General features: G+C 48.9%; 2 protein-coding genes across 2 annotated transcripts in view; both read left to right on the top strand.

Annotated features, from left to right (window-relative positions):
- Positions 1–13,724, top strand: part of LOC103798702 (plexin-B1-like) — a 36,583-nt gene extending 22,859 nt beyond the window's left edge. Inside the window, 20 exon segments of the mRNA XM_009070982.1 lie at positions 225–401; positions 634–802; positions 1,917–2,159; positions 3,420–3,596; positions 3,905–4,053; positions 4,436–4,536; positions 5,303–5,520; positions 5,713–5,891; positions 6,617–6,683; positions 7,239–7,385; positions 7,851–8,028; positions 8,866–8,969; positions 9,621–9,705; positions 10,436–10,602; positions 10,962–11,122; positions 11,368–11,515; positions 12,218–12,282; positions 12,365–12,440; positions 12,781–12,855; positions 13,404–13,724. Coding sequence (XP_009069230.1) covers positions 225–401; positions 634–802; positions 1,917–2,159; positions 3,420–3,596; positions 3,905–4,053; positions 4,436–4,536; positions 5,303–5,520; positions 5,713–5,891; positions 6,617–6,683; positions 7,239–7,385; positions 7,851–8,028; positions 8,866–8,969; positions 9,621–9,705; positions 10,436–10,602; positions 10,962–11,122; positions 11,368–11,515; positions 12,218–12,282; positions 12,365–12,440; positions 12,781–12,855; positions 13,404–13,508 — 2,791 coding nt within the window. The 3' untranslated portion in view covers positions 13,509–13,724.
- A 7,710-nt stretch (positions 13,725–21,434) lies between these two features.
- The window catches only part of LOC103798703 (SRSF protein kinase 3-like), a gene marked incomplete at its 3' end in the record, with an annotated part of 8,616 nt that continues 3,778 nt past the window's right edge, over positions 21,435–26,272 (top strand). Inside the window, exons 1-5 of the mRNA XM_009070983.1 lie at positions 21,435–21,480; positions 21,638–21,746; positions 22,242–22,329; positions 24,452–24,539; positions 24,795–24,901. Coding sequence (XP_009069231.1) covers positions 21,435–21,480; positions 21,638–21,746; positions 22,242–22,329; positions 24,452–24,539; positions 24,795–24,901 — 438 coding nt within the window. The remainder of the gene's footprint in view (positions 21,481–21,637; positions 21,747–22,241; positions 22,330–24,451; positions 24,540–24,794; positions 24,902–26,272) is intronic.

The raw sequence follows: 26,272 nt of genomic DNA, 5'->3' as shown, positions 1-26,272 counted from the left end.
TTCAGTCTGGACAGTGACTGTACCTCCTTTTTGGCCTTGTAATGCTGCCTGACACCTGCCCAGCAATTTTTGCTTGTTTAGATAAGGCACAAAAGCTTTCACCATGAAATTTAGGAAAATACCAGATGTTTGCAGGCTGTCTGCAAAGAGCAAGGCATAGTACTATGAAATCTGTCTCTGCAGTGGCTGTGTTAATCCCTTGTTTTCTCTTCTGTCTCTCCAAGCCTCTCTGAGATGACAGAGGATCAGTTGGCATGCCAGACAAGTCCCAGCAATGTGTCTGCAGAACTCCCAGTCACCATCAAATACGGGGACCAAGAGCGGAGACTGGAAGGATCCCTCTTCAGATACACTCTGGATCCCAATATCACTTTTGCAGAGCCACCTAAAAGCTTCCTCAGGTAGAAAGACTGAGTGCCTCTTCCCAAGGGCAATGTGCTGAGGCAGGTACTGCAGCACCTTCCCCAGGGCTGTGTGCCAAGGCAGGTACTACAGCACCAACAGCATTTGTTGAGTTGTGCTTTGGGGTAAAGCCAGGCTGGTAGGAACAAGCATAAGCAGAAAGGTGGGAGCACAGGCAAAATGGAGCTAATGAATAACAGGTGGGTGAGATCAGCTACTTTTGTCTTTCAGTGGAGGGAGAGTGCTCAGAGTTCATGGATACAACTTGGATGTTGTACAGAAACCGAAGATCCGAGTTACGGTTTCTCCATCTGAACGCCGACGCCGAGGACTGGGACGGTGGCGCAGAATCATCCCAGACTCCGAGTGCCCTGAGGATGCTCTGTGCAGCATCCAGCAGGTAACACAATAAAGTGCTCAGTGGGGCTGTGAGTGCATAACGGTTGATGTGTCCACCTCTGGAGAGGTGGACTTTCTGTCCCTAGGGCTTTCCCCACCCCCCACCGCTTGCTGTTACCTGCTTGGATTGTATCAACAGTCTTGGCCAAGTGGAAGTGTTCTCTGTCAGCCTGAGAGGTTAAGCACTTTCACAAACATTTCCATGGGTTGGGTCTGCCTCTGTTTAGAGATGTGCAGGATTGTGACATAGGGCAGAAATAGCAGGGCAGCTGTATGGAGATAAAGGAATCTACAGCTGAGCCCAGAGAGCTTGTGTGGCTCAGCACAGACTCTTCCATTTGCATAATTCAGTCCATTCCTATAGTCTCTGGGCTCTCTGTCACTCTGAGATACAAAACTAGGCAGGGTTCAGTGAAATTACCTGTGCTACCAACATTTTCTGCTCGCCTGCTGCCAGTCTGCTGAGATGGATCATTACAGAGGTATTGATGTGGTCACCAAGGTCACCAAGCATGCAGCAGAATTTTCAGAGGTAGAGGATGTTTGGCAGCCCAAGTACAGGAAGGATTTGCCTTATTGGTGCAAGTGATGGAGGACTTCCTGTACATAAACTGGGAGAATGTGCTCCTGATGCACATGCATCAGTAACATCTGGTTTTACCAGTGTTCCTAGGAAAGCATTTGTGGCTAGAGGGTGGGGAAAAAATACTCTAATACTTTCACCAAATGTATAAAACATACCCAGCCAGGTGCAGGAACACTTTCACAGAAGCATTCAGATTGGGAAATCAGCCTTGCATTGAAAGTATGTGATCCTCTTCTGTCAGAGCAGGGAGATCGAAAGCTGATGCCTCCAGAATTTGCTGCCAGGAGAATGTCAGAGCTGATTCCCACTGCTGAAACCTAGGAACTTCCAACAAAACCAGTGCTGTGAAATCTTTCTTTAGGGGAACATGGGGACTTCCTCAGATCTTGGATTTTTCCCTCTACAGTTAAGCAGATTTCCACTGGCATTGCTCCAGACAAGAGGAATGCAGACTGGCCCCAGATTGCCAAGTTGCAGGAGAAGCACTGGTGTTCCCCTACTGACACTTTTTTTTGCCTTTCTCATTTAGTTTGAAGAACCTTGTCTTGTCAACTCCTCCTACCTGATCCTGTGCAAAACTCCAGCCATTAACCTGCTGATGCGAAGTGTCCGTATCAAACTGGAATTCATTCTGGATAATCTGAGCTTTGATTTCAACTCACTGCATCCCATGCCCTTCTCTTATGAAGTCAACCCCATCCTCAAACCATTGAATGCTGAGGACCCTGCCAAACCATATCGGCACAAGCCAGGAAGTGTCATCTCTGTGGAGGTAACACAAAAACTAGCTGGAATTGAGGTTCCTTCTATGAAGTTTTAAATTGGTGTCATGCAGTATTCAAGGTTTTTAAGGCACTTGCTATGGTTATAACTTGTCACAGCATATCTGGTTTGGCCTGTGAGAAGTGGTACATAAGAGGAGGGAAAAGAATGCATCGAAAAAGCCTCTTGAGCCCATAAATCATCGTTAAGGGCTTCGTAGGACTTGTGGAGACTTCTGTGCCTTTTGATTTTTAATCTTAATAAGCTCTTTGTATATGAGATATTAGTACTTAATTATCCTCACATCCTATTTTTAGCTGCTGGCTTTTCTGTAACTAGTTCAGATTCCTCTAGAAGTAACTTTGGAGTAAAAGAATCCTGTCACTAGGGACGACCTGTTACGAGGTGAAGGCAGGAAAATCACTCTTTAAAGATGGTGCAGAAGGGCAGAGTCGCTGATCTTTTTACTGTTGTCCATGCAAGAAAAAAATCTCTGAAGTATTTCTTCTGTATGGAAAGGTACTTTCCAGCCCAATACTCTTAAAGAAAGTTAATGGCTGCAGCTGGAGATGCAGTTTATCCCCTTGCTCTTTACATGAGTAAAAACTATGAGGATGTAAGAGTCTAGAAATGTCTAGGCTGCTGTCATGGGGGTTGAATGTATCTTGGAAAGTAGGGCAGTGTGAGAAGACTGAAGGAGAACTTTCAAAGAGCAAGGAGGCTGATCTGCCAACCTGACAGAGCTCTGGGCTTAGAAAGCATTAAAACATCAAAATGTAATTAACTTTAGTCAGCATGGTTTTATTAACAAAATAAAAAGTATCAATCTCCCAAAATTAAAGCAGATAAGAGCAATAGCATAGATGTGTTACACCTTTGAAAGGCATTGATTGACTCACCTGAGTGTGTAGGTTAACTGACAGGAGACTGTCTTTTTTAATATATACACATTGTTGTGTCTATGCAGATACACAGAGTGAAGAGTTGAGCTTAGCTGTGCTGTGGCTGAAGAGCCTTAAGAGGACAGACTATTTATAACTGCACTTATGCAGTATGCTACAGGTCCTAAAGCTATAATCTAAATCGTATGCAAGTGAATTTTTTAGCTTACAAAATTAACTCCTGCAGCCAATTCAGATGTGAGCCTAATCAGAGAAGAAAAAAGGCTGTTTTCAACCCATGGGATTGGTCTCCTCCATCTTCTCTGGAGCCATGGAAATGCAGAGCTGTTTTTTCCCTGATTTGATGTGCTGCTCCACATCTGTTCCAGGGGGAAAATCTAGATCTGGCTATTTCCAAGGATGAAGTTATGGCTATGATTGGGGAAGGAATCTGTGTGGTGAAGACACTAACAAGGAATCATCTCTACTGTGAGCCTCCCTCTGAGCAGCCAGCTCCGCGGCACCGCACGAAGCGCGAGGGCACCGACTTGCTCCCAGAGTTCACGGTAGGGAATTGGCAGCTCCACAGAAATCCTGGCATTTCTGGAAGTACAAACAAGAAGTGAGAGTGAGATGGGAAGTGAGGAAAGTTAGAAGCCCTGGTGAGGGACGGGGGAGCTAGTGAAGGTGGCAAGGAGCTGCTCTTGCACTGAACTCTACACTGCCTGAAAGCAAACTATAGCTAGGTTCAGCTGTGGTCTGGGATGGCTTTGCTGGGGAGCTGTGTGTTAGCTGTACCCCTTCTGGAGAAGCCCTGTGGCTTTGAATTTCATTCCTGCACAGAGCTTACATTGTTGCACATACTTTCTTACAGGTACAGATGGGAAACCTGAACTTCCTCCTGGGCCGAGTGCAGTATGACACAGAAAGCCAACTCACCTTCCCACTGGAGGCACAGATTGGTTTGGGTGTTGGTGCATCCTTTGTGGCACTGATTGTTCTGGTCATAGTCTTCATATACAGGTAAGAAAGTCTGGCATTGTATGAGGTCTCTAAGTTCCTCAACATTGAGTGGATGTGACCAAGCCTGTACATCTTGGGCCTGAATGAAGTTAGTTTTCTTTATTTTGTGCTAAATTCTCAGCCCCTGGTGGTGTTGGATGTGGGAGACACATTGCACCTGCTGGTCACAGCCTGCACTGTGGTTCTTTCAGAGCCCACACCTAATGGGTGCTCCAAGAGACACGTCTGGTTTACAGAGCACTATCTGGTATCCTGCAAAGATGATGTTCAGTAGAAATTGCCTCAGTACCAACTGCCCTGGAGTCTTTGGCAGCAACACAACAGTTGGCAAGGATAGTCCCTGGGCTAGTGCCATTGGGAACAATTTTGCTTTTTATTGCAGAAGGAAGAGCAAACAGGCTCTGAGGGATTACAAGAAAGTTCAAATCCAGCTGGAAAATCTGGAAACAAGTGTTCGAGACAGATGCAAAAAGGAATTCACAGGTCAGTCACTGAGCTCCTAGGTTCCTGCAGCTTCAGGGAAGCTTGTAGAACCATTCTCACCCCTTCCTCTCTTAGTGTTCCTGCATACTTGTCTGCAAAGCTCAGAGCAGGCAATAACTTTATGCTGTGCTGGTGCATTGAAACATATAGCCAAATTCTTCCTCTTTAAATTCTTTAATTCAGAGCACAGTGACCTATACAAACCTCTCTCATTATCCAGTTCATCCTCCAGACTCAGATGAAGAGCTAAAGGTCAAGACTGGGGAGATCTTAAGGACAGCTGCCAGCCCAGTCTTTTTGTGTTGGGCAAGTTGAATTGCAGCCCTTGTTTTGTGCCCACAAACCTTTTATTTCAGCTGCTTACAGCTGTGGGAAACATGAGGCTCTGAGACTGTGCAGGTGACTCAGATTGTAATCCCCAGCTAATGTGGGAACCAGTGAGGAGCAGGAGGTCTCTAATACTCTGTCTCTACTGTATGTAATGCCTGTAACCACAGATGTGTGCTGAACAGTGGCTTCCTCTTTATAAAGCTGGAAGCCAGCCCTGGGCTGGAACTTTGCTCATGCAGTTTTATGCTGTGCCTAGTCTAGTTTTATATGTTCCAGCAATGGGACCCCAATGTACCTCTTCCTGACAGGAAATATCCTTCCTCTTCCTCAGTCCCATCCTGCTGGCCCTGGTTCCTGCACTCACCTTATGCTCTGCACCATCAGTTGTGTGATCATATCGGTTGTGTCAATCTCATGGGTATTTCCTTTCCCTCAGACCTGATGACTGAGATGATGGACCTCACAAGTGACCTTGTGGGCACAGGAATCCCCTTCCTGGACTACAAGTCCTATGCAGAACGTATTTTCTTCCCTGGCCACCGTGAGTCACCTCTGCAGAGAGACCTGGACATCCCTGAGTGCCGGCGGCAAACGGTGGAGCAGGGCTTGGTCCAGCTCTCCAACCTGCTCAATAGCAAGCTCTTCCTCACCAAGGTAATGTCCCTCTCTCTGCTTGCAGCCTGCTGTGGGGTCAGGGCCGTGTCAATGGCAGCTGGTGGCAGGAAGCAGACAGTGTCTATTAAGGTTCATTCCTCGATAGCTCCCTGCAGCACTTCTCCAAGCGCCAGCAGCTTTGACTGCCTTGTTTTCAGCAGATTCACACACTGACTTATCTCTCCCCATCAGTTCATCCACACTCTGGAAATCCAGCGCACTTTCTCTCCGAGAGACCGAGCCTATGTGGCATCATTGCTCACAGTGTCACTGCATGGGAAGCTTGAGTACTTCACTGACATCCTCAAAACACTCCTGAACGACCTTGTGGAGCAGTATGTGGCCAAGAACCCCAAGCTGATGCTGCGGAGGTGAGTGAGCCAGCCATGGTCCCACTGGCAGCTGCCTGAGGGTTACAGAGCCTTTCTGCCCAGCTGGCAAGCTCTGAAACCCCTGTGACTAGGACAACATCATGGCATGGGCTGCAGCTGTGAGACTAGTGTGTGTCCAGACAACATGTATCAAACAGGGTGAAGCAGTAACAATGATACCCCTCTCTCTTGGCAGCAAGTGGCAGGGAATATAGCAGGAAAGGTGTGGAGAGAGTAGAGTGCTGGAATTGCCTACCCCAAGTCCCTCTTCTTTTGAAGCTGCTGTACATTAACTCTATCCTTGTGTTCAGGTACTAGGGCTCTGCCAAGTCTGCTAATCTCACTTTGCTGTTTAGAGGTCCCTGGGATTACAAGTTTGGAAGCTAAACTGAGATATCTCCCATGTTCAGATCCCTATTAGCCTCCTGTCTGGTCCACTCTTCTGAAAAATTTTCCCTTGTCTGAGACCTACCAGGGGCTTTCCTCTGTCCCCTGCTTCGTGTCTCTCCACTTCTGTAATTTGGTGCCTCCTTCAGGCTGAAAAGTGCTTCCAATAAGTGGTATCAAAAGCATTAACATTACTGGTCTCTAAAGTCTTTTTTTCCCTCTCCCTTCATCCTGTATCATGTCAGTGTGCTGTTTTCTCAACAGGAGTAATCTTTATGTCCAAATCTACCCCCCACTCTGCACCATATTCCTGTGACCAACGCAATTCTCTCTTTCAGGACAGAAACAGTGGTAGAGAAGCTGTTAACCAACTGGATGTCCATCTGCCTGTACGCGTTTGTGAGGGTGAGCTCTTTGTCCCGTTGTGGGGGGGAAACAGCTACAGCTTTGCTTTGTGCCTTACTCACAGCTGAAATAGTGCCAGATTCACCCTGTATCTCTGGGTGAGGAACAAGGGAGCTGAGCTGTTCACTGGGAACAGGGATGCTTAAATCAGCATTAGTATTACTCATTGTTTCCAGAATGTCTCACCAGGTCATGGAGGGCTCAGGGTATCTCCCATATCTTTAAACACACTGGCCATAGGTTGGTCTGTGCCTGGGGGAGGGCAGGTGCTGGTCTAATTCCTTTTCTGGGGGGAGGTGGCAGCAAGGAGTCTTGCAGACTAGTGACACAGAGGCAGAGCAATGCCTTAGTCATGTGCACCTCCCTGGTAGCTGGGCAGTGCACTTTCCCTGCGCATGGAGCAGGAGCTGTCAGCACAAGCTCTGTCTTTGCCTGCCGTGGCTCAGCTGCTGTGTCCCCAGTCCTGTTCCCTCTCTGCTTGGTGTCCATGTTTCCAAGCCGTTGGGCTCTGCTGGGAGCAGCAAGCTGAATTTCTCTCCTTCCCTTCCATGCCAGGATTCTGTTGGGGAGCCCCTTTACATGCTGTTTCGAGGAATCAAGCACCAGGTGGACAAAGGACCAGTTGACTGGGTGACAGGGAAAGCCAAATACACCCTGAATGACAACCGTCTTCTGAGAGAGGACCTGGAGTACAGGACTCTGGTAAGGACCAAATCTTCTGTCCCCTCTGGTACGACAGGGCTGAATGTCTCTGCTACAATTACCGAGGCAGAAGTGCAGCATCCTGCCACTGTCTTCTGGGAGCCAGGTTTGCCCCAGCAGCACAGGTCCATAGATGAGCCAGAGTTCTGTTAAATCAGGCACTTTTGCCCTAGGCTGATGGGAGCCTTCACCACAGTCATCTGATGTAGTGTTGTGCTCTGTGTCTACAAATTAAGGAGATGACATTGCTAATGGCACATCAAACTTCTTCCCCAACGCTGCTGAACTGGCTTCCAGCTCTTGACACAAGAGTAGGAACCTGGTGTTTAACATATGTGATGTTTTCTTTTCTGAAACTCCAGTGAAAGGACTAGCTGTTAACTTAGCTGAATGCCAACCATTAAAGGTGTAAATGTGTCAGATGTAATCTTATCAGCTGAGTAGCTGTGACCTTTTCTTCTGCAGACCTTAAATGCTTTGACACAAGCAGGAGTTGGTGCAGGAGGGGCAGAAGAGTCCCAGGGGATTTCTGCAAAAGTGCTAGACTGTGACACCATAACGCAGGTGAAGGAGAAAATCCTAGATCAGATCTATAAAGGGACACCATACTGTCACCGGCCAGACCCAGACACCCTGGACCTTGGTAAGCAGAACTCTTTGATGCCAAAACTCAGTGAGGAAGTGGAGGAGTGGAGGTTTGCTATCTGTGCACAGCATCCTTGCACACGTGATGTTTGCCGTTCTCTGCTGAGTGTGCAGAATCACTGGCCAAGAGTTTTGCACTCTGGCTGGACCCAACAGGGCAGGATGCAGGAAAGAGGTTGTAACAGCAAGAAGCAGGGGTAGGAAAGAAGCAGTTGGGTCCAGCCCCTTCCATTTCATGGTGTCCTTTGCCAGACTTAGATCATAACAATGGCTTGGGCAGGGAGACTCGGGGGGAAAAAAACTGGAAAACTTATAGGAGGGGAGAATGATTTGCAAGCAGTGCAGAGATGCTATAGTCTTAGTCATAGACTGTCTTTTCCTGGCAGTGAAGTCAATGGCAGCCTCTCAGTAATATGTTTCAGGGAGGGCTTTGCCCATGGTGGTTAATGAATGGGCTTAGATTGTGAGGGAAAATGCTCAGTTTTCCATCTTCTTCATTCTTTGTGTGTTGCTGAATAGTGGTGACATTTAGAGGTGAGCAGGTACTGGGAGAAGATTATCTAATAAGGGCTATGGATGCATATTTGTGACAGAATTTGTAGGAACCTAGCAGGTGGAACCTGGTAGGCTATGAGGCTGCTTGTCCCTGTGCTCAGAGACACTGTCCAGTGTCTGCATTGTTACAGGCACTTGCTCAGCTTATGTTGTCTGTGCAATAGCATGGGTAAAGGTTGACTAGGATCAGTGGGTGTGTAACAAGGTCAGCCAGGTTGAAGCAGATGATGCCTCGAATTAACAGTTAATCTGTTCATTTTCTGTGTTTCAATGGCTGTAGAGTGGAGATCAGGGCTGGCAGGTCACCTGATACTGTCTGATGAGGATGTGACATCTGTTGTTCAAGGAACGTGGAAACGTCTGAACACTCTTCAGCATTACAAGGTCAGAATTCAGTCTGCCATTGCCTTGTCTCTCCTCTCATCTACACACTGTCATGCTCTATTTGTGGCTCTGGCTCCTGGTGGATCACTATCAAAAGGTTGGACCTTTCTTGCAGCAGAATATTCAGGTTATGTCAGTGCTGTGGTCTGCACTCTGACTTCAGCAAGCACAGCCCTGTCCTTAACCTGTACCTGAGATGTGAGCAGGTGTAGGTCTTGGAAGACAGAGGCAAAAGTTCATGCCTGGTGGCTGCTGCAATGGAGGTGATGTGCTGGGTCTGTTCATGTTCCAGTCCAGATCAGTTAGCAGGTGATGATGCACTGATCTGTGAAGTAGCTTCTAGGAATGGAAAGAGGGATTTTTTTAATTCCCTTGCACCAATGTGTCATATCTTGCACCAATATGTCATTGCTTGCTGCAACAAGCTCTTGCTCAACCCCTGAGCATTATCTTCCTTGTAGTTTGCACATCAGTTTTCTAATTGGGAGATTTTCTCACCATCAGGAAAGACAGCAGTGATAGTCCCCCAGAATCTCTGTTTCTGTCCCTGTTTCTAGTAACATTATAGTCTGTTTTGGTCTACAAGCACTTGCCTGTTGTGCTGATGAGAAACATGCCATTTGTTTTCAATATTGTTTTGTTCCTATGCAGGTGCCTGATGGAGCAACAGTAGCACTGGTCCCACGCCTGACCAAGCACATCCATAGGGAGAATCAGGATTACATCCCAGGAGAGAGTGAGTTTGATGTCTTGTCCTCATGAAATGATTTTAGAGCACTTGACAGTTAGTGGGACAAATCTCTTGCCCCAGCTTTATGCTGCTATAGAAGGCTGATAAGTGCTTTGGACCCTCATAGGATTGTCAGGAAATGTGAAAGCTTGGGCAGGTGAGATGAGAAAAAAGCCCAAGTGTGTGAGAGCAGAGAAAAGCCAGGCTGGGTGTGAAAATGCAGGACAAGCACAGTTCTCTAGTTCTGACTCACCAGGCCTGAGTGTGCAGTCTGCAGTTTGTAGAAGTCTTAATACTCTGAGGTGCAGAGCTTGGCCTGAGGGTGGTAATGGGATGCCAGGCAGCTCCCTTACTGCCTGGCAGAGTGAACAGCTCCATGGATACCCCTGTGGCATGAGGGACAATAGTCACAGGCTGCAGCTTAAGAGGTTGAAACTGGATGTGGAAAACATCATCTTCAGTAACAAGGATGGTGCACCTTGAAACGCCACTGGGGTAGTGGAGGATCTCTGCTGGGGAAGTTTCCAAGACCTTGAAGATTTTAGGTGAACAAAGGCAATATGCTGTAGTGCTAGCAATGGTTGCAATCTGTGCAGAAGGGTGGACAGAGGTCTCCAGAAGTTTCTCTTCATTTGTGTTTCTATTATACTGTGAAATCTTGGTTCCTTGGGGCTCACTTGGACAAGGTCTACTGTGAGAGAACTGACATTCATCTGTAAACAATTGCTTGGTTTAGAAACACCAATGCTGGAGGATGCAGATGAAGGTGGGATCAAACTTTGGCACCTGGTAAAACCAACAGAAGAGCCAGAGCTTCCCAAGCATCGGCGTGGGAGTTTAAGAGATCGGGAGCGGGCCAAGGCGATCCCAGAGATCTATCTGACACGTCTACTCTCAATGAAGGTGAGGAGAAGCACAGATTGTGTTGTGCTTGGGATCTTACCTTCCTCCATATCTAGCGGGAGATTGCAGGGATGTGTATGAAATGGAGCAACCCCCTTTACCTGTCGTGCCTCTGAGTACATCTGACTCCTCTCTGCATTTTGCTTTGTTCATGAGTTTCTCCCTGGCCTCTGTTCCACAAACTACCAGGGCCTCCTTTCTCCTTTGCTGCTGCTCCCTGCAGTGGGGGTGAGGAAAGTACCTTTGGATGGGTGAGAGGAGGTCACTGAGCAGAAGAGGGTGACCTCTCATCTGTGTTAGGACTGGGCTCTCCACTTTCCTCTGCCTATGCTGACTCTGTCCTGCTTGATTCTCCACAGGGCACTCTGCAGAAGTTTGTGGATGACTTGTTCCAGGTGATCCTCAGTACCAACCGTCCTGTCCCTCTGGCAGTCAAATACTTCTTTGACCTGTTGGATGAGCAGGCCATACACTATGGGATCGCAGACCCCGAGACCATCCATATCTGGAAGACAAACAGGTAGGAAGTTCCTGAGGGCCCTGAAGGAGGCACTGCTGATTTGCCTAGAGCCAGCAAAGAGCCAGCAACCTCTGCCTGCTGGGGAGGAGCAAAATGGGAGTGTAGGGCAGCAGAGCTTGGGGCAATGAGCTGGTGGTTTTGCTGGTGGAGGGCAAAGCTGAGAGATGCACTAATGTGCAGAACATCTTTCTGTACCATAGCACTACCTTGGCTGATGCCCTGTTGCTCCTCTGTCCTCTCTGCAGCCTGCCCCTGCGGTTCTGGATCAACATCATCAAGAATCCCCAGTTTGTTTTCGATGTGCAGACATCGGATAACGTGGACGCTGTGCTGCTGGTCATTGCGCAGACGTTCATGGACTCCTGCACAATAGCTGACCATAAGTTAGGGCGGGTGAGTACAGAGGGAGAAGGAAGCATGGTTAGCACAGAATTGAGCAGTGCTACCCCAGGAAGGCATTAATGTTTATGTAGCACCATGGGGACAGCAGGCCAGGCTCATCCTTGCTTCCATGGGCCACTGGAGAATAATGGGGACCCCTGGGAAGAGAGGAGGGAGGAGCTGATTTTGTTTAGGAACAAGAAGTTGTTGAGGGGTGCTCTTTATTTACAGCTACTTGGGGGACAGAGCTAAACTCTAGTTGGCTGTGGCAGACAGTGGGAGTCAACAGGGTGCATCTTGTGACATTCTGGTTGGCTATTACAAAAACTTTCTACCACCACTCCTCACTCTGTGCCAAGGGTGGGACAGTCCTGCACAGGTCACCAGAGATGGGGTGGGTGGATCTCTGGAGGATGTCAGGCATTGGCTATGCAAAGCCATAGTCCATGTGATCTCATACTGGTGATCACCCATCTCCAAGTGGAAGGCTAGACTAGGGATCCCTAGGGTCCTTTCACCGATGCATCTCCGGGTTCCTCAGACTGCATTACTAGAAGGGAACCTCCTATTTGAAGGGCCTCTCCATGCAGAGGTCAAAAATTCCTGATCCTGAATGAATGACAGAAAATAGCAGTGATGATGTTACCTGCTGAGGTTAATTCACAGCATGATGAAGGAGCTTTTTGTAATCAATTCTGGTTTTGTATGTTCAAGGACTCTCCGATCAATAAGCTGCTTTATGCCCGGGACATTCCTCGCTACAAGCAGATGGTGGAAAGGTAAGTGATGGATGTGAGGAGTCATAGTTTAAGCAGTGAGAAGGAGGAACCACACACTAATTGTCTGTGTACCACTGTCTAGGTATTACGCAGACATTCGTCAGACCATCTCTGCCAGTGACCAGGAGATGAACTCTGCCCTGGCTGAGCTATCACGGGTAAATAAAATCATTTCAGAAGTTACCTGAACCTCACCTGTGTTGTTAATGCAAAGATGAGATATTCCAGCTGAGTGTGCAGTTCTGCTCAGACATATTGACCATTCCCAGTGGCTGCTCTGCACCACAGGGAGGGTGAGGGGCAGTGAAGAGAAAAGTATAGAAAGGAATCAGGGCCAGGAGTACATGTGATTTTTCCTTTGCTAGGAACTGCTGATGAATTCCCTTTCCTGTTGCTTTGTGCAATGAGCACATTTCCTAATGAGTTGTGAGGACACAAAATTTGGAAGAACAACTGTTAGGTGTCTCATGGTTTTGTCTAATTTCCTCTTGCACACAGAATTACTCAGGTGACCTCAATTCCCTGGTGGCTCTACATGAATTGTACAAATACATCAATAAGTACTATGACCAGGTGAGTGTGTGTTTGTGTTTCCAGCAGGTATGAACATGCTCTTCTCCTTTTACCATCCAAACAAAAAACCTACAAAAATTAACAATTAAGAGCAGGCAGGCTATTGCAACACTGTATTGGTTCATTGGCATGTATAACTCATGTTGTGAGTTTGCTGTATTCTTATCAAAGAGGGAGGGAGGAAATCACCAAAAAAGACTTAGCTCTAACTTGGAGGTTGTTGGGATTTCATGTACACTGCTTTTTTTTTTTTACTTCAATACTCACTCTACCTAAAAATGAAATGCAGTTAGGGCAGATTAATTTACTAAAGACTTAATGTTCAGGTGTGAGAAGTTTAGTATTATTTTTGTGCTGTGAAGTTTCTAAGTTGTTACAGTGAATCTAGAATACTTATTTTGTGGGTAATTTGAGATGAATTAGTACATCCCCACTCTAGTCTTGAGCATGCTGGATTCCAGCTTGGGTCTCTCCATGGTGCATGGAGTTGAGCTGGTTGAGTGTTGTGTGCCAGAAAAAGGCTCCCAGTGAGCTCTGTCTCATTGCAGATCATTACTGCCTTGGAAGAAGACCCAACGGCACAGAAGATGCAGCTCGGATATAGACTGCAACAGATTGCAGCAGCTGTGGAGAATAAAGTCACGGATTTGTGACAGGCACAGACAGACTGCTCTCCCCTGGCTGACTGGGGACAGTGCTCATCCTAGCTACACACAGGGTGTCCTGCTGCCATTGGAACCAGACTCTCCAAGGAACCTGCGGGTGACATGAGCAGGGGTGGCCAAGGCAGTACAAAGTACAAGCGTCCTTGCATCTCAGAGAATATTTTTTTACAGTTTTTTTTTTCCTTTTTAAAAGCAAAACAAACAAACAAACAAAGACAAACTGGTTTTCCCTGGCAGACTGTCGGGAGGCACACAGGTCCTTCCTACAAATGTTCTGTGAATGTGCCAAGTTTCCAAACCATGTTGTTGAAGAGGCAGGTGACAACACTGAGCACTGTGACTGTGGAATCCTTGGCCCTGCAAGTGTGGGGACACTCCCTGCTGCTGCTCACTTCAGTGGGGACCAGGAAGCTTTCCCCGGGCTGACCACTGTGCTGACCTCTGTCCCCAGCTAGCAAGCACTCCTGTAGTGTCCTACCTGAGAAACTCCTTGCAGCAATGTCTCTGCTGGTTCTGGATGTTGGATGTGGAAAGGAGAGTGTCCAGTGGCGAAGGTCTCTCACTCCCCAGTGTTCTGGTCTCCGACAGCTCATGCGTGGCACCTGCTTGGCTGTAATGTGCTCACCAGTATGTGTGCTTGCCCAGGGGCTTACTGTAAATGAACAGCAGCCCCTCACCCTTTCCCTCAGGACAAATTCAGCGTGAGAATTGCTGTCTGGCTCGTCTTGGTCTCCACTGACCCAGCTCGGATCTGTCTTCCTGGTTCCTTGTGGTCAGAGGTTGCCCTGCTCTTTGGAAAAGCACAACAAATGCCTTGTGCCACTCCCCCTTCCTCCAATGTCCAGCTCTTCTGCTGCTCTGAACTGGACTTGTAAATACCCTCAGAAAGTTAATGTATTTAAATGCTAAAGGAGAATGTTTAATTTTGTGGCTTTGAGACAAAGCTTTTCTTGGAGAAGTATCTCTGTGCACTTCTACTGACAAACGTCTGTCAGCACTGGAGCAGTTTTCTCCACTGCTTTGTCTGCAGGGATAACTCGTAGGTGTCTCCGTTGTCATACCAGCAGCTTGCTTTTCCCCATGGCTCAGTGCAAGGCTCTGCGTGCTCTTGTTAGGCTTGCCTTACATCTGACTCATAGCTCCACTTCCCAGACTCTCCTGTTGTGGCACATTGAAGGGTTACTTGGTGAGCTGTGAACTTGAAGGAGCTGTGAAGCACAACTGCATTGTTCCCAAGGAGTGTCAGGAAGGAGAGGCTGGAGCAGGCACAAGCACAGTTAGCTGCCAGCTGTCACTGGGCAGCTCCTCACTGCTCCCTCCTTTGTTCTTCCACTGTGTGAACAGAGTCCTCTGCCCTTCTGGAACCAAATTCTTATTGATAAGGGTGCCCTACTTGTTCTCTTCCCCCCCTGCTGCTAATTCCACACTGTTGTCCTGTGTGCCTGGGGCAGGTGGACAGGTCTGACTCCTCTGTCACTTTCCTGAGGTGATGATTGTGTGGGCCAGGAGGGAGCAGAGCTAGAACAGGGCAGGATCATGTCCCTACCTCTCCTTATGTTGCAGTAATTCCAGGCCTGTCCCATCAGCCCTGTGGTGAATGCTGTGCAGTTGCAAAACTGTTCTTGGAGCAATATAACAACAGGCTAATGCTGGCCTCTCTTCCTACAAAGCCAGCTCTCCTGTGCCCTTCTGTCAGCAGTATTCCCAGGTGTTCTGTGTGCCCACAGTACAACCAACATCTCTGTGCTGCCTTATGCTCCCATCCTGCTGTTCAGAGCAGCAGGTGAGCTGTCTGGCTGCTGCCAAGCAGAAAGAGGGGGCACAGTCTGCCTCTCTTCGTCCAGGTGAGGACCAGTTTGGCTGAGGGCCAGTTTGGGTACCTATCCTGCTTGACCACCCATTTCCACAAAGCTTATGACAACTTAGCATCTCTGAAACCTCTGTCTTGACTAAGCCTGGTTAAACTGGCCCAAGAAGAAAAGCTGGGTGGAGTAAAGGACTGGTAGATGGGAAAAAGTCAATACGATACATGTATTCCTTTAGGAACTGCAGGAGGGATTCCTTGGTTTGAGGCAGGTGCAGGTATAGTGACAGAGTAATGTTGTCCCTTTGTCAGTTGGTGGAAGGACTTTCTGCCCCAGGCAGCAAGAGGCCTAGTTTGTGGCCTCTCCAACTCACTGAGTCTGCCAGGAGCCACAGGCTCTCTGCTGGATTTCTGGCTCTGCAGACTGTGAATGTCTGCCCCTATTTTTGCAGAATTCTCTCTGCACTTTCCCAGAACAGGATGGCCTGGGGCTTAATTCCCAGTCCACCTCACACTGGCATCCACATCCTCTTTGCTTCTCAGTTAGTGCTCCTGGATGTTGGAAGTGATGTGCTTTCTGCGAGTGTATCTGTGAAAGTTTGCTTTTATTAGAGCAATAATCAAGACTTAAAAGTAGAGCTTAAACATAGGTGAATGACTTAATTAACATCTTCAGCTTGACCTTGCATGGCTGGGCAGGAGGCACTGCCCGGTGCAGGTGCAGTGAGGGTGAAAAGTTGGTAGTGCCCATCTCTTCCCATCCATCTGTCCTTGGTGTTCTAGACACCAGCATCCTCCTCCCCTGCAGACACACACTGGGATCAACCGGGGTGTTTAGGCATGGCCCCTCTTCTCTCCGTCCATGCCCCTCTCCTGTGGCAAAATCCGTTACTCTGACAGGGTTCTGTTGCATTTAAATTTGCACAAGACAGGTTTTATGATGAAATTCCCTATTGCAGGGAAGAGTTATTTATTTATTCCTCGCGATCCTTCCAAGTTTTTTCCAGTCTCTGCCTGATTCCACGACCAGCTTGTCAGATGCTCTGGAAACGGACATTCCTTCTCAAGGACAGAGAATCCTCTCTGGATGTTTTCTTGCAGGCAGCAAGTTCTGTGGGCACCAGCAGAGAGAGCCCTGGCACCGCGGCTGGTCCCCTCGGGCGGGACACCAGCGCAGCGAGGGATGTCGCGCTCTGATGGGACGCCGAACGGTGCAGACATCCAGCTCTGTTTAGTACCGCGGGCAGAGGGAGGAACTCGCTTCCAGCGTGGTCTGAATGAAAAGGCTGAGAACTGATTAGTATTGAGATAAATCTCCGTTAGTGTGTTTGAATGTCTCTGCGCTGGCACAACGAAGCGTAGCTGGCACCCACGTGATGTAGATGTGAGAGCATTTGCTTTCATCTGTCTGGTGGCAAATTTAGGCTGTACCTGAAAGATTTTTTTATTTTTTTTTTTGGTAGAAATGATGGCAAATTTTTTTTTTACATGAAATAGAGGGTTCTCAGATGCTGCTGCCTCGGTGGAATGCCATTTCTTTGTCAGGGTGTGCCCCGATTGCAGCAAGATGCTGCTTGGTTGTTTTTTTTTTTTTGTGCCTTTCTTGTGGGGATGATTCTTTTGGTTTCCAGAACACCCAGGGCATTTGCTCTAATAGTCTTTTTCCTAGACCTCTGTCCTGGTGACTCTGCCCCCTCCCAGCCTTGTGACTTGGTGTGTGTCTGTCTGTCTGTTATGGTATGGCCTGACCTGCATTTATGCCCTGCCACACCTTGAGTTCTGCTCAGAGCACCCGAGGTACTGTCTTTCTCAAATTGGAATTAATAATTAATATAAAAAGCTTGAAAAAAAATCTGAATTTTGTTACATAGTGTAATAACTGTTTGTAGATACTGTTCTGAGATGTAGGAATCTATTGGTGATATAAGAGGTTTTTGTCTGTAAATAATCAGTTTAGAGTCCAAATGATTTTAATAAAGAGAATTCTTACACAATAATTCAATAAATTTTAATATACAACCTCTGTGTCATGCTTGTATTGTATGATGGTGCAATTACCCAGAATGTATCTGCTTCTTTTTCCTCCTCAGTGGAAATTGTGGACTCCTGAGCAGCGGGAGCTGTGCAAAGAGCATGGGGCTTTTCCTTCCTGCCTCCTCCATAGGCTGTGTTTCTTCAAGATTACTTTGTGCCACCTTCCACCTCCATCTGCGTGCTTCTGCAGTTTCCAGAGCTCAAATACCATCCCTGCCCACGGGAGGAGGCAGCCTCCCTCCGCAGAGCTCGCGTTGGGCTGGCACAGGGGGTAGATGGTGCCTGGCAACTCTGGCTGTGTTCTCCCACCCTGGGTAAGGGTTGCTGAAGCTACAGTTTATGTTGTCCACCAGTGTGAGGAAGGAACCAGTGTTCCTAATTTACCAAAGCAACTTAGTTCTTAAATGAATTGCACAGTTCTTCCCAGACAGAAAGCTGGCTCCTGGCCCATGTATCCTCTTTTCTTCCCACCCCCCAACCACCACTTCCTTTACTAGCAGAGTTTTGGATAGAGTCTGCTTCCCCCCCTCTTTTAGTCCCTCCTCTCTGTACTCTGTGTGTTCTTGTTGCCCTTTTAGGGGTCACAAACCACTTGTCCCCCGCGTGCTGCCCCGCATGGCTCAGCACCCAGCCTGGCGCAGCCTCTGCCCCCCTGCCCCCTCGCCTGGTATTTTTAGTGCAGGGAAGGCAGGTGAGAGCAGAGGGGCACAGGCAGGGGGAGAACCGCGCTGGGAGGCCCCGGCCTGGGTTTGGCAGCCTAGAGCTGCAGCCAACTACTTCGAGGCAGGGTTAACCCCTTGCTGCAGGGCTGGGGCTTGGTCTCTGCAGCCTCGGTCAGGAAACCTGAGCTGTGTGAGCCCAGGGCCCCAGCGAGGGGGAGGCCAGGCCATGCCCAGCTCCGGTGTGAGGCTACAGCATGTGGCAGTGGAGAAAAATGTGATTTTTTTTTACTGTGTGTGGCCTTTTCCTCCCCAGCGTTTCATAGTGTTGGGATGCTGAGGTCCCCCCAGGGCTGCAGGGAGGATGCTGCTGTGGTCGCTCTCCATGAGAAAGGAAGAGGGGAAGCGTGAGCTCTGTGGCCACCAGCACCACGCTGCAATGGTGTTCGGCTGCAGGCAGCACTGCTGGGAAGGCAGAGGTGCCTCAAGTCGGGCAGTGTGGCACAACGGTGAGCTTGGGGAGCCTGTCCTCTCTGCCAGGCACAGGCTGGGGATGGTTGTGTCAGGCAGATGGTGCTGCAGCAGTAAGTCCTGCTGAGATACTGTTAGGAGCAGTGGGAAGAGCCTGGCAGCCCCATGGTTTCTAGGTCTGGGGATGGTGGAGTAGAGGGGGAGGATTTCTCTGTTTCCATCTCAGCAGAGCTGTGAATTTCCCGCTATAAATAGTTGCTGTGGAGACTGTGGATCCACAGCAGGCTGACAGACCTGCTGCCAGGGAGGCAGGGAGAGGCCAGCAGTAAAGTGAATCCACCGCAGCTGTCTGAGGTCTCCTGCTATCCCAACGCCAAGGTTGTTCCCAGAATCAGTGCTGTGATCTGATACCCTGCCCTGCTCCTCACTACGTCCATCCAGCGATGCAGGAAAGTTTGGTCTGCTCAAGGACACCCCTCCTGGGGCAGCACAGACTAAAAGGAGAGCAGGACCAGCTGGTATCTCACTTTGGGCAGCTCCAGGATGAGCCAGATGACAAACAGAACAGTGTGCCCTGCCCAGGAGCTGCTCCACGGTGAGTCTGCGCAGGGCCCTGGGGCTGAGCCCCACGTGCCAACGGGGCTGCCTGTATGCTGCACGTTGTGACTTGCAGGGATGCTGCGCTCAGCAAGGGCTTGTAGGTCTGTGTTGCGTTGGTGTGTGTTGCTCTGCTGAGAGCTCTGCCACTCAAGGGGTCTGTGTGTCATAAGGTTTGACTGGTGTTGGCCACCTCCGTACGCAATTCCGTGCAGGCCAGGTGGAAGTGTCCAGGCTAGAAGTGAAGCACTGCTTGCTCCCTGCTGTGGCTCTTGCAAACCAGGCAGGACCAGTTTTTGGGCTGAAATTCTCTGAGCTGGTCCAGACCTGCAGCAGTTCAGAGGGTTCTGCACAAAAGCAAACTAAGTTGTGTTTAATGTAAAGGTGTCAAGCAATGAAGGACTTAAAAGCACCAATTGTCATTTATCGCAAAGCTTAGAAATGTATGTTTCACTCTCCTGTACCAAGTTGCATAGCAACACTCCTCATCCTTTGGCAGTGCTTCCATCCAGCTAGGGTGAATGGAGGTAAAGTTTCACATGCTTAAGGATGGACTTGTCTTGCCTCTGCAGCAAGAAAGGCACCAAGACCTGGTGAGCTGCCCAAAAAGCTCCATCAGCCCTAGTGCTAGGTGTGTCTTACACCCTGAGTCTGTCTTTGGGTCCTACTTTCCCACTGAAGTCTCTTACCATAACACCTGACCAATGGAAGATGCTGTTGAACTCCCATCTCCATATGCTCATGAGTTTTCCTTTGGCAGGTGAATGGTGAGTGACATCATTAAATCTTTCCAGCTGTTGCCCAACTCTCAGCTCAGTCCCTGCTGTCCTCATGGCATGAGTGAAGAGGGCTCAGCAGATGCACCAGATGCCTGGTGCTGCAGGAGCCTGCAAGGGTACTGATAAGCTCAGCCTGTGGACAAATAAGGAAAATTTTGATTTCAGCTCTGTTTCATAGCTGGCTGTGCAGACATGCAGCATCCTGGAGGTTTATGTCTAAAAGAGGCTGATTCTGCAGTGTAAATGCCATGGTTAGATGTGTAGAAATACAAGGAGGGGGAGGGTTTTGAGCTCATTTCAGACTTCTGTACAAGCTTGAGTGAATGGAGCAACATCAGCTCTGGCACTTTGGATTGTCCTTGACAGGATGGAAGTCTTGAGCACAGTCTGACCCTTAATTAGAACCATGCTGTGAGCTTGCTGAATGCCCAAAGGCAGGCTGTGTCTCTGGCTGCTGTGCTCAGAGAGGAGCATCAGCATGTGGAAAGAAACTAGTCTTTTGAGGAAGTCATGCCTCTGTCTCAGCACCTGGAAGATGTTACTGTTCCAGAGCAACTCCCTGTCACGTGGCTCCTGCTGCCACCAGCACTGCCAGCCCTCTATAATTATTTTTGAAAATCCTCTGGTTCAGATGAGTTCTTAGCTTTGGTGACCTGATTTGGAGGATTTAAAGGTCAATTTTTCTACCTGTGCTAATGGTCTATGAGGATTATTACCACCTGTCTCATGCTCTGACAGTGTATGTTAGCCTGAAGCTTTGGCCATGCAGCAAGTGACATTTCCAGATTATGAAAGGCTGGGTTGGGAGTGCCCCAGCTTACATCTGTATTTCATTAGCAACACGGGCTCTGGGCTGCTATTTCAGCTGACCAGTGCTGAAGCCAGTCCTACACCAGTGCTGTGGCACAGGGGGACAGCAGTTGGATCAATCTGTCTGCATGGTCTCAATGTTTGTCCCTTGGGCTGTCATAGTAACAAACCCAGGAGAAGCCTCTCGCTGGGATGTCACAGGACAGTGACAAACCCATGCTCTGACCCCAGGGCTGGGCTGTGGCAGAGGAGCAGCACTGCAGTATCTAAAACACATGTTCTGCTTCACAACCCTTGGGCGCAGGAGGCTCCTTCTGCCAGTCAAAGCCCAAATGTGTTCCCTCCTCAGCCAGGATGGGGATAGGGAGGGGTGCTTTCCCTGGCTGTGGGAGAGGATCCCACAGACCTTGCTAAGCCCCTGAAAATCCACACTGGGCATAGGGAAACTTGAGACTCCCACCTGGCCCTGGCCTGGCCCCAGCCTGCCAGCTTTCCTCTTCTGAACTCCTAAAATAATCCCTGTCTCCATGAAGTGCCAAAAGTGTTAGTAACAGGTTGGATCCAGGAGCTGTTGAAGGGAATGGGAAGGAAAAGGGCGAGGGGACAGCAGGGGGTGGAAGAGGGAATCAAGGTGTGCAGCAGAGGTATGGATGTCCGGCAGGTCTCTTTAAAGGAGTGAAGTGCTGAAGACCACACTGCCTGTGCCCCACGACCCAGTTCCCCACTGCCTCCATCCCCTCGGGCCAGGATCTGCTGTGCCATGGAGGAGCAGGTGCAGGAGGAGGTGCTGTCAGCCCAGCGCACAGGTCAGTCCCTGGGTACGAGGCTCCAGAGCTGAGATCGTGCCAGGCTCTTCCCAGGCCAGAGGAGGACACTGGGACCTGTCTGGATGTCCTTAGCTGCTCCTTTGGTCTAAGACCACTTAAAGATGCCACTGATGTTTCTTGGCTATGGTCCCCACAGGAGGCCACCACCCCGTGTGGGAGGGAGAGGTGTTCAACACGCGATACCAGGCGCTGTGCAAGTTGGGCTGCGGCGCCTTTGCCACCGTCTGGCTGTGCCAGGACATGAGGTGAGGGGCTAACTGCCTTTCAGGGAGATGGGAAGGGGTGGCTGTTCTCCTGGGCAGGACTAGCCCTTCTCACAGAAGCAGCAGAGCACAGCTGCCTGCCTGGGAGCATATCAGCATCCCCTGAGCACAGGGAAGACCTGGCAGTGAGACCAGTGGGGTGCAACGAGCACAGCTGGTCCCCAGAAACCAAAGAATGTCAGTGAGGTGGGATCAACCCTTGTTCTGCATTTTCTTTTCCAGTTTAGACCCTGCAGTATCCATGCTCTGCCTTTTCCTCTCCTATTCCTTGCTGGTCCTCAGGGCAGCTATGCTGCTAGATGCAGGCAGAAAGGATGTCTACAGGCCTGGTGTGCTGCACAGCAAGGGTACAGCTGCTTGCAGAAGGGCAGCAACCTCCCTGGGGAGCCCAGGGCTGGGTGACTGGGAGAAGGGGAGGTGCTGCTGGTTAGGGCCACTCTGACATATGCTGGCTGGCAGCTGTGATTCATTTCCCAGGAGGAAGAAACAGGTAGCTGTGAAAGTCCTGAAAAGCAGGGAAGGCTTTGCTGAGACTGCCCAGGATGAGGTTGCTCTCCTCCACTGTGTAAGTATGTTATGGGACTCTGTGCTTTGCTCCAGGGAATGGCCACTAAGTTCAGGTCTGAGTATCAACCTCATTATCCCCTCTCTCTCTAGCTCTCAGTTTAAGGAACTTGGTGGGAAACAGGAAAAAAAACCCAAAAAGTTAGGGAATTCATAGAAATCACCCTGGCTCAGTACTGGCCTCCTGAAACAAGCACCTTCTCCTTCCTCCTGTCTTACTGGGACATGCTGGCTGTGTTCCACTTGCCCTGTTAACCCATTTCTTTTAGCTGAGACCAAAATTCAGAAAATAGGAAGAATCTGCAGAAAGATAAGATGGATAATCAACAGAAAAGGTGGTAATGTTCTCAAGCAGGAGATGAGTGTGTCCACTGTATCTGTGTCCTTCCCAGCTCAGAAGATGTTGCTCGATCACAACACTGATAGTAAAAGGAAATGCCTACAAAAGAATAAACTCTGATGTAGCAAAAATATAATAAATGTCTGAAGTCAGAAAACTTCCTCCTGCCTTTGCTAATGAGTGAGGTAATTAGGTGCCTGTATCTGGATCTCAGCTAGCTGCCTTTGAAGGTGGCTTGAACTGCTAGTTCTAGAAAGCTCATGGTTACAATTCTTCAAGTTTGCCCAAACAGAAAGTTACATCAGCTTCAGATGAGTAAAAGCCATTAAATTTTGCATTTTATATTACTCTGTGGCCTTTCTCCAACAGGTTTGAGAAAGGTTCAGTTCACACCTGTAAATGTGTAGGCCCAATCCAAAGGGACATGAGCCAAAAGCAGTGATGCAAAAGGAAGTACCAAGTGGCACTAATTCAATGTAATCAGAGGACTGCTTTTCTACACATCAGCACAATCCTGTGTACAGACTGAGCCTTATCCCTGATTTATTATTAATTGTCTCTGAGAGACACGCCTGCCTATTCAGCAGCATCCAGCTGGTTCCCAGGGCTGTTCCCACTGGCTCAGGGGGGTCAGTGCCTGCAGAGCTCCCAGGCAATCTGGTCTCCTGTGTTTCCAGGGCTGCTTACCTCTGTTGTGCCAGCACAAACCTCCTGCTGCTGGTGCAGGCAGCTCCAGCCTCTGCACAATGAGCCAAACCAGCTATGGCTGTGAAGAGAGAAAGAAACAGTATGAATTGCTGTACCAGGATCAGTGCTCTGTGAGAGCAAGCTCCTGATGCACCTTGTCACACAGGTGTATGGTGCTGGGGGTATCACAGCATCTGTGCTTGGGTAGACTGAGGGTTCCCTCAGCCCAACACTCTGGGCCAGCAGCAAATATCCAAATGTGTGTAAAGACAAGCTAAGCACGGGATGCTGCTCCCACTGAATGCTCCCCTGGCCTACCATAATTTCCAGCTGGAGATTCCTTGAGCCAAGGGTGATGTCTCTGTGGGCAGTAATTCTCAGTGGTAGAATACAAAAGATGTGTTCATCCCCTCCACATCTTATAGATCTCTGCAGTACTTGCCCACATCCAACTCTTTTCCAGCCCAAAACAGCCCACTTTACCAGGTTCCTCCAGGTGTGGAAGTTGCTCTCTATCCTGGTAGAACAGGTAGCATTTGAATAGCCAAAGACAAGGTCTCTGCTCTCTGCAACCCCTTGACAGAAACGGCTGAAGGGAAGGTGTGAGTTTTAAAAGGTGATGTCCCAGCCTGTTACTCCTAGCCAGGGAGGGCCAGAGCCATCCCTGCTCTGGAGGCAAGGAGCAGAGGCTGCAGAAGGGCAAAGGAAGTGGACAGCCATTGCTGCTGGGAGCAGGGAGTTGTATTCTTGCAGGAATCCCCTTCCAGCAAAAGCAGCAGCACTTTGTGGGTCCACATGGATAGAATAAGCAGGGGAAAGTGTGCCAGACACGATTAGCAGGATTGGTGTTGTTTTCACACTGAGAGAGTGATGGTCCCACCCGGTCAAGAGCGAGACAACATAGAGAAACTCACCCCCTGCTAACAGACTCTGCTTGTATGTTTGGAGCCTTTTTTCCTGATGTTGTTTTTATGGGATTTGTCATGAAGTACCAACTCCTGGAAGAGAAAGTCTGGCAAACAGGATAAAACAGGTGCAAGGTGTCCTTGTGCATATATGTCTCTAATTGCAGCTTTCTTGGAATCCTCCCACTCAGGTGAGCTGTATGAAGAAGAAGGACCGGGCAGGAGAAAACATCGTCTGTTTGTTAGATGACTTCAGAATGATTGGAGAGAATGGCTTCCATATCCTTCTGCAGAGAGTGCAGCTGCAGCTCTGTGTCAGCAAAGCCTGGGCTTGCCTCAGGGAGCCACAGGATGGTGTAAGCCCAAGTGCTGTGCTGCCATGAAGAGGATGAGAAGGGCTGCAGCTGGATCGGGGCACACAGGGTTGGATGGAGGAGACAGGTTGGGTAAGGAGGTATTTGATTGCTCTGGTGAAGGGCAAAGGGCTGGTGGTATCCCCTTCTCCCTGTTAGTGAATCCCTGACTCTCTCCCACATATGTGCCTGGTATTTGAAGTGCTGGGTCCTTCCCTGCGATGTCTGATGGGAAACTACACAGCCCAGGGACTGCCTTTGCCTTTTGTGAAAAAGTCTTTACAGCAGGTGAGAACTTAGCTGGAACTGGGCAAGGGCACCAAGGGACGGTTGGCTCGGGGACGTGCCATAATCTTCTTCCTGGGGTCATCTGCCATGAACTCCATGGCTGCATCAAAGGCACAACACAGAGTGAGTGCCCAAGGCTCTTTTTATAAGGAAACAATGACTATTTCATTTGGTGTAAGGAGAGAAGATGTTAATTAAAATGCTTAGTGAGAAAGCCATCGCATTCCCAGGAGCACAGGGGCACTGTGCCTAACTGCCCAAGCCTGCAGCCTCCCGCACCACCATGAAGCATCAGTAGCCTGCAGACCTGCACCAGGTCACAGCCAGTACTTGTGTTCCTGTCATCTCAGTAATCACTGAGTTCTCCAGCAGTTCTACTCACAGGAGTAGCAGGGGACAAACAGCCCACTATAGTTCTGCTGCTTCTGGGCATACCACGTGTATCTCTGCCCCCCTGCTGCCCTGAGAAGTTCCCTCTGGCACCAATGCTAGGCTGCTGGCATTAGCCTTGGCATCCAGCCGTGCACTGGCAGCTCCAGCAGCTTTCTGCATGGTACCACCGAAGGCTGCTCGAGGTCTCCCTCCCATCTTTCCAGGAATTTCTAAATTGCCAATTTGGTGGGCTGGTTTTCTTCCCATGTTGAGGTTTTCCTGTGCAGAGCCAAGTCTCCCTTCATCCCCTGTAAGGATGTGGTGTGCCAATCAAACAGATCATGAAAACTGAGTTTCTTATGAGCTGGCTGAGCTTAAGGAATGGGAAACCTGAGTGAGGCCTCAGAATAGTTAAAATTACATTTTGCCTCTCATGCTGAGATTTATCATAAGTCTGAGCACTTGCCAAGACGAAGATTTGCTACCCTGATTCCTGTGCCCTTCTAGGGACACTAAGAAAGAAAACTGCTTCCTCCTTCATCCTGTTTTCTGGAATAGTCTCTTCTTTCTCAAAAGAAGCTCCACTAACACTAACTTATTCAAGTTACACAAAAAATACAGTGGCACTCATCTCTGTGCCCCATTTCACACTGACGCCTTTTGCTTGGCCTGTTATCTGCTTTAATTGTAAAATCTCCAATCTGTTTTCCCCCTTCAGATCAGCTTTGGAGTATTTACTTCTGATTCATTCCAGTTTAGTTATTTAAATCTTTCCCCACGTTTCAGTTACCATTTAAGGTTGGTATTTCCCTGGGGCTGGTGTTCATCCCAGAATAGAATTTGATAATACAGAGAATATTTGCCAGCCCTTTATGACTGACCAGGGTGTTTAAAAACCAAACATCAGTCTCCCCATAGCCTCTTTTTCTGTTATTGATTTCAGATAGTGACTGTTTCTCTCTAGTAGGTGTTGTTTATCTCTCCCCTGTGACAGGCCAG

The sequence above is a fragment of the Acanthisitta chloris genome, unplaced genomic scaffold (genome assembly GCF_000695815.1).
Source record: "Acanthisitta chloris isolate BGI_N310 unplaced genomic scaffold, ASM69581v1 scaffold15283, whole genome shotgun sequence".
NCBI classification, from domain to species: Eukaryota; Metazoa; Chordata; class Aves; order Passeriformes; family Acanthisittidae; genus Acanthisitta; species Acanthisitta chloris.
This window is presented reverse-complemented; position numbering and strand designations above follow the sequence as displayed.